Below are 6,584 nucleotides of genomic sequence, written 5' to 3'. Positions count from 1 at the left end.
CAGCGCGCGGCATCGCTCGTCCAAGCGCGAAAGAACCCCCGCGCTGAAACTTCCTCTTCCGCGTCGCCGCCCGAGCGCCCAATCCGTCGTCTTCGCGCGCCGCCGGCGAAATCCCGACGATGGACGACCCCTCCGGCAACCCACCGACCCCTCCCTACTCCGTCCCACCCTCCGCCGCTGCCACCACTTCCGCCGCGTCGCCGCCAAACCCTAGCGGCGGCGCCGACGGCATTAATGCAGCGGCTGCTGCGCGCGCGCTCTTCATCCCTCCGCGCGGGGCGCTGCACGCAGGTGCAGCCGCCGCGCAGATGGCAGCCGTGCAGGGCGCCGACAACGCGCGGCCCGCGCCGAGGAGGGGGAAGGCGCTGTCGACCAAACGGCCGCACATCGGTGCCGCCTCCGTCACGCCGCCGAAGAAAGCGAAAGCGAAGCATGCCCATGGCCGGCATGGGAGGCATGGCCGGCATGGGAGGACCAAGCTATGGAGGAGTGTTTGGAGGGACTATGGGAGGCTCGATGAGTGGTGCGTATGGGAGTGTGGGAGCACCACCGGGAGGCTTCGTGTCTTCCATGAATGCTACTATTCGTCCTTCAACCCAAGATGACGAGGAACAAGAAGAAGGTGTTGACTTGGAAAATGTAGAAGTGTGATATGCATTTGTGATATGCAAATTATGTGTTCCACTTTGTCCATTTGAACCATATGTCGTGTGTCATTGTTGAACTACGCCATTTTGTGTGTCGTTCTTGAACTATGTGATGTATGTTGCACTTTGTGTCATTTGTTTCATGAATTATGTGTGATTAATTTGATCTTTGTGAATGCACAATAGTCTACGAAACTGTTTTCCGCGCCCGCGCGCGCTGTATTTTGCCGCGCCCGGCGGAGAACCATTTTTTCAGCCCGCGCACGCGCTGCATATTAGCGCGTCCGGCAGAGGAAAAAAACGGCACAGCGCGCGCTAGCTGTTTACCGCGCGCAGATTGTGAGTTTTAGCGCGCCGCGATATAGCGTGCCTGTTGGAGATGCTCTTAGGCCCAGATATGAGCCCTACATCCTAGATCTATCCCAGCAATCGTTGCACGCCATGCGAGACGAAGAACATCCGCACCGCTGGAGAACCTCGGGCATAGGCTAGATCAGCCGCACCGCCCTGCGCTCCCAGCCGGCATCTCTCCTCCTCCCGAGAAACACCGTTGAGATGCACCTCACCTTCCCTCCGTCTTCGACAGGATGGGCCACCGCTGCCAACGACGGCATCAGCGGCATGCGATAGAGCAGGGGGCTCTACGGATTTCACCCTACACACGAAATTTCAGTCTCCTCTGTCTTACTCAAGTGAATTGGTTTCGAGAGCATTTCATCACTCTTTGGCGACTTTTTTTTTTGAACGAGGGCAAAAGCTTTGCCCATTCATTGATTAAGAAGGAGTTTACAAGAAAGTAAAAGGTTGAGATAAAGTATTACAACTACTCTCGCGGCATCAATTGACTCAAATTCTTAGCACCGGCAAGAACCCAAAGCTTTGCCTCTTTTCTGATCCTCTAGAAGATGACTTGCGATGTGGCACGCTTGTTCTTGAAGACCCTATCATTTCTCTCGTTCCAAATCTTCCAAATAATAAGCATGGCAAGCGATGTAATGCCCTTGTGGTTTTGGACCGAGGATATCAAAGTCCACCATTCCGGGAAGGTTAGACCCGTCCAAGAGTTTATTTGAAGAGAATGAATATCAAATCTCTCTTTGGCAACTTTCACTTTCAACCTGGGTGGGCTTCTAGGGTTTGGAGGTGTGGGAGCCTCCGTCGCGGCTCAGGAGGGGAGCTCCTCTGGAGGGGAGTCTGGTCTCTCAAATAAAAACTTGGAGGGTCATCAAGAATTCAAGTATCGTGACACGGTAACTTCTCCCTTGAAACGCGTATAAGTATGGGTGTATACCTTGCAGAAATCGAACCGGTTCCAACTGAAGTACAGTGGGTATGCCAGGAAAACGGAATGCACAGTAAATAGAGCCTGTTCGGCGGCAGCCAAACCGCCTACACGGTGGCTATGCCCCAGGTGCGGCGTACTTCCTCCGACGACCGCCCGTGGTGGTTCGTCCCGTGGCCCGCCACGCCGGCGAACCGGCCACGTCCAGGTGCGGGTAGGCGTAGCCCACCCGATGCGCGCCCACCGGATGCCGCCCCGTCAAACGCCTGTGCGCCCACGTGCCCGCGCCCAGCGCAAGCACCGCGAGGCCGCAGCCGAGCAGCAGGGCGCCTTCCGCCACGATGGCCAGAAGCCCCAGCGGCGCCCAGAGAGGGCTGGTGATGAGCAGGAGCGGGCTGATGGCAACGAGCGCGACGAAGCCGACGGTGAGGGTGACGCCGGCGAGGACCAGGAGGGCGGCGAGGGTGACGGCGAAAGCGAGGAAGACAAGGAGCTGGCCGTCGGAGCTTGCGGGCGCGTGGGGCTGGACGCGGCGGCGGAACGGGTACGAGGACTCCGTTGACGCTAGGCCGTTCCGGGACCTGGCCGGACGGGGCAAGGCTGGCAACGAGCCTCCCGGCCGGTCTGCCATGGCACGAGCTAGCCGAAAGGTCGATGAGAAAATAGAATCGCTCCGTTGCTCATCCGGAGATAGCGCGGAGGAGCTCAAGTGTGCGTGCTTGTCGGGAACCGCTCGTGGCAGCATGCCAGTGTCGCAAGCATGCGCCGCGACGCGTGGCACCGATCAGCACAGTGGTACTGAAACTAGAACGGGGCAAGCCATTGTCGCATACACACATCGCTTAAATAGTCTTCTGCCCATCATACTGAAGGTTCAGAACTGAAACCTGTTATAATTTACATGGTATTAACCTTCTTTTTTTGGGTGGAATATACATGTTATCAATCATATGGTCCCTCATATGGGAAAGTTGGAAACTAAATCTATGATAAATTTACATGTTGTTAGTCTGTTCCTCGTTATGTCGTCGTTTTAGCTCATCGAAAGCAGCCAAGCTCTGAGCAGTGAATCCGCCTGAAAACTAAGAACAAGGCAAGATGATACTTCTAAGTTACTTCAGTTTGCAAACAATTTCACTCCTTTACATACAAGAACTAAATAAAAGGAAAATGATAAAATCGATGTGGTTCTTCTGTTTGTTGTACCTGATGAACCCGGAACGCGAACCTGACACCCTGATGGAGCAACACTTGTCTGTTTTGCTCTTTCAGGCTTTTGAAAAGTGCGGTTTCCTTGGTCCCATTCTTGTTGGTGCCTGATAAACCGTCAATCTCCAAGATCACCCGCATCATGTACTGCCTTGCTAGGTTCACGCACGCTAGTTTCACCTAAGGAAATCATAACGATTGCGAGAATTGAGACGACAATCCAGGTTTAGTACAGCTACCACAGTGCTAACAGCAGCTTAGAAAGGAGTTAGCTAAATGCACCTTGGCAATTAAACCTGTGTCCGACATCCAGCCAACAGGGATATTTTGCTCTTTGTAGCGCGCTATAAGATTGGTTTTTTTGTCGGTGGTATCGCGATCAACCACGAACTTGAACACGCTCTTCTCTGTTCTGAGAACAAACCGACGATTTGCGGTCAGCGCATTCATCCATAGTTGTTGCATACTCAAAATCTTCAGATGAGTGAGTCAGGAGGACCTACTTCTCGAAGAGGGAGTACATCTTGCCGAGCGCCGCATCGCGATGGAGCGCGCGGTCGTCAAAGAAGGATGATATCTGCTTGTCCAGTTGTACCAGCCACTCGTGCTTAGCCGCGGCGTCTCGCAATGCGTCTGCTCTTCTCTCTGGCCAGTCGAAGTGCTTTAGAACAGCTTGTTCATCCACCTAAACAAAAATGCAGCACATTCATGAGTAAAAGGTGCCAAGAATGTACTTACTGCAGTGCCTCCTATTTAATCAATCAGAGCCACGTGTCCGATGGAAAGAACGAGCCGGTCGACGGTCGGCACTCACCAGGAAGGAGAGCTCTTCGTCGAGCCACGCCACGAACGCAACGACGTCTTCGATGGTCGCGAAGGTCGCATCCCGGACTTCGGCGACCAAGCTTCGCACGAAGTCCCCTTGGGTCTCCACGTCGGATTGGACCTGCAACGCCGGCCGGATTACAATCATTCCGTTGTGGTAGAAGAAGCACGCATGCATTGTTTGTGATCAAGAACGAGGAACTAGCTAGGGAGCTGGTTTTCCGAGCAACTATTTCGTACTCACGGCGAGGAGATGGGGGGAGTTCTTGGTGATCTCTCCGATCAGGTCGCTCTTCGGAGCCGTTGACCCGCCGGACGCCGCCTTGGGCCCACGGGAGCCCGCCTGCCTGGCCTCGCCGCGCCTCGTCAGGGTCTGGTAGAACTCCACGATCTCAGGTGCGCGGCGCATCCTGTCGCCACCGCCGCCCACTGGCGCAGGGACCTTGCGAGGACCTCTTAGAGATGGCGGCGGCGGGGCAGGGCCTCCGGGCAGCCGTGGGGGAGGCCCAGGCGGCGGTGGACCACCTGGCGGGCGTGGCGGGGCAGGGCCTCCCGGCAGTCGCGGAGGAGGCCCAGGCGGCGGCGGGCCACCTGGCGGGCGTGGCGAGCCGGTCAACGACGGGCTGTTGGCAGGCGCCGCCGGTCCGGCCTGCCTGGTCCGCTTCGGCGGCGGGTTCGGCTTCCTCGGAGCTCTCTTCTCGGAGCTAGACCGTTCCATCTTGCTCGTTGCAGAGAAAACTTGGCTTTGGGATGCTTGGAGACGAAGCAGCTACCTGCAGGCTACCGGTTCCATGCTGTCTTGCTTAATTGCAATGTTCGTGTTGACTCTGCTGCCCCACATGCGTCGTTGAGTCTGGACGCGGATTGAGCTTGAATTTGCAATTCTTTCAAAAATTGGTACACCAAATCACTATTTAAAAAACCGTTCGCGATTAATCGGTTAATTAATCGCTACATGATGGTCACCGATTAGCCGATAAAATCAGTTATCACCTGATTAACTCATTTATCGTTCGATTAATCGGTTGATTTGTCTATTAATCATTAATCGCTAGCCGACCGAGTTGACGCCGATAAACGGTTTGCTGAACATTGAATCCAGTACAGAATATACATTACTCGTTGGTAGATATGTTCCGCCGAAAGGGACATGTTGCATCATTAATTCACAACTTGGATTTCTGTTAGTACAACATGATGATGTTTAACATGTACTCCAATACTATTTTGAGTACTACATCTATGGTGATACTCCACTTTGGAGCCCATTGTATTGTCTAGATGTTTTCAAAGGAAGGGGTTTAAGTTGAAGATTAGATGTTCTCTAGGAACGGACAATTGGTTGTCATTCTTTTCCTTTTTAATTAATTGGTTGTGTGCATCCTTCAATTTAATTTTCATTGAACTTATACATTCTCTTACGCGGAATATGATATCCAAATCAGAAAACGTTATTTGTAGGTGAACTAAATATTGAGAATTATATAAATTACATATGGTGACAGGAAACCGAAAAATACATGTCGCCTACATAGGACCTTGTCCTTGTTGAAGGAACTGTTTTGGGCACAACATGTCTCTTATAATTGTGCCTGGCAGAAGTGGCCTTTGAAGGAACTGTTTTGGTAACCCTATTATTCTTCAAAAGAAACCCTAAGATCTTTGATTAGGAAACGACAATGCTTGTGTATTATTTTCTCCCTCGAGGCGTTGCTTTTGGAGAACCTCCTTTGCGGTCTTAATGTTGTATTTGGTGGTGGTTAGAGTGTTGTTGATGCGGGTGATTGATCACCGTGACACGGTCTTTTTTCTCTTATTATTTTCTTTTTGGATTGTGTGCATCCAAGATTTTTTTAGGCATCTTGTTGGTGCAAAGATTGGGTATAATTGATATATGCGCGGTATTAATATATTACCATTATAAAAATAATTTAAAAGAATCTCCTCTTTTATTAAAGATCAAATCATTTTTATAATTTCACTAAAACACATGCAAGAGCATAAGTCTCCACTTTGTGCTTTAGCTTTGTTATCCACCCCATTCAACCAATTTTTCAACATATTCGTAACATATGCTGGTGGCCAATATCAAAACTAAAATGAACTAACCACTCTCCAAATAAGATTTTTTTGACAAAGGTAATATATTAATATCACAAAGATATCAATTCCGTCTAACTTCTGCACCAACAAAATGTTCAAAAGACACCGAATATGAACACATTTAAAAAACAGAAAAAGAAAGATCTGTAGAGCGATCAATTCCTTGTAGCTGCACAAACCATCACCAATACAACATCCGAAGTCCAAATTCTCCAAAGTGATGCGTCCAAGAAGGAAACAATGCAAAAACGACGTTGCCGTCCGAATGTCCGATTAAAGATAGTATGTTTCATCCCGGAGAAAGTTCGCCCTCTCAAAACAATGCTTTCAACAAGCTCATATAAATGCTAGGGGCAATCAATTAAGGCCGGATGTTGGATTTTCACCCCGGGAGTTAAGACTAGGTACTCCTCGTATGTTGCCACCCCTACTTGCCGATGAAATCACAGAGCAAAGTTTTCATCGCATCGAAGAATCGGATCGCCATTACATGGAAATTGAAGCACCGACATCTTTAC

The 6,584-nt window shown here is 50.9% G+C and overlaps 2 protein-coding genes across 2 annotated transcripts; both read right to left on the bottom strand.

Moving 5' to 3' along the window:
* Window positions 1-1,966: 1,966 nt before the first annotated feature.
* On the bottom strand, window positions 1,967-2,707 carry LOC127343105 (oleosin-like). The gene has a single exon (XM_051369189.2). It carries the CDS (start codon window positions 2,672-2,674, stop codon window positions 2,048-2,050), a length of 627 nt encoding a protein of 208 aa, XP_051225149.1. The 5' UTR covers window positions 2,675-2,707; the 3' UTR covers window positions 1,967-2,047.
* A 110-nt stretch (window positions 2,708-2,817) lies between these two features.
* On the bottom strand, window positions 2,818-4,766 carry LOC127343102 (protein CHUP1, chloroplastic). Its single transcript, XM_051369186.2, has 6 exons — window positions 4,208-4,766; window positions 3,953-4,084; window positions 3,642-3,823; window positions 3,421-3,550; window positions 3,136-3,318; window positions 2,818-3,011 (listed from the first exon to the last, which is right to left on the bottom strand). The coding sequence occupies exons 1-6, from the start codon at window positions 4,679-4,681 to the stop codon at window positions 2,925-2,927; spliced, it is 1,188 nt and encodes a 395-aa protein (XP_051225146.1). The 5' UTR covers window positions 4,682-4,766; the 3' UTR covers window positions 2,818-2,924.
* Between the last annotated feature and the right edge of the window lie 1,818 nt (window positions 4,767-6,584).

Source organism: Lolium perenne, chromosome 3 (genome assembly GCF_019359855.2).
Source record: "Lolium perenne isolate Kyuss_39 chromosome 3, Kyuss_2.0, whole genome shotgun sequence".
NCBI classification, from domain to species: domain Eukaryota; kingdom Viridiplantae; phylum Streptophyta; class Magnoliopsida; order Poales; family Poaceae; genus Lolium; species Lolium perenne.
Note: the sequence above shows the minus strand (reverse complement) of the source record. Positions and strands in the feature narration are given on the sequence as shown.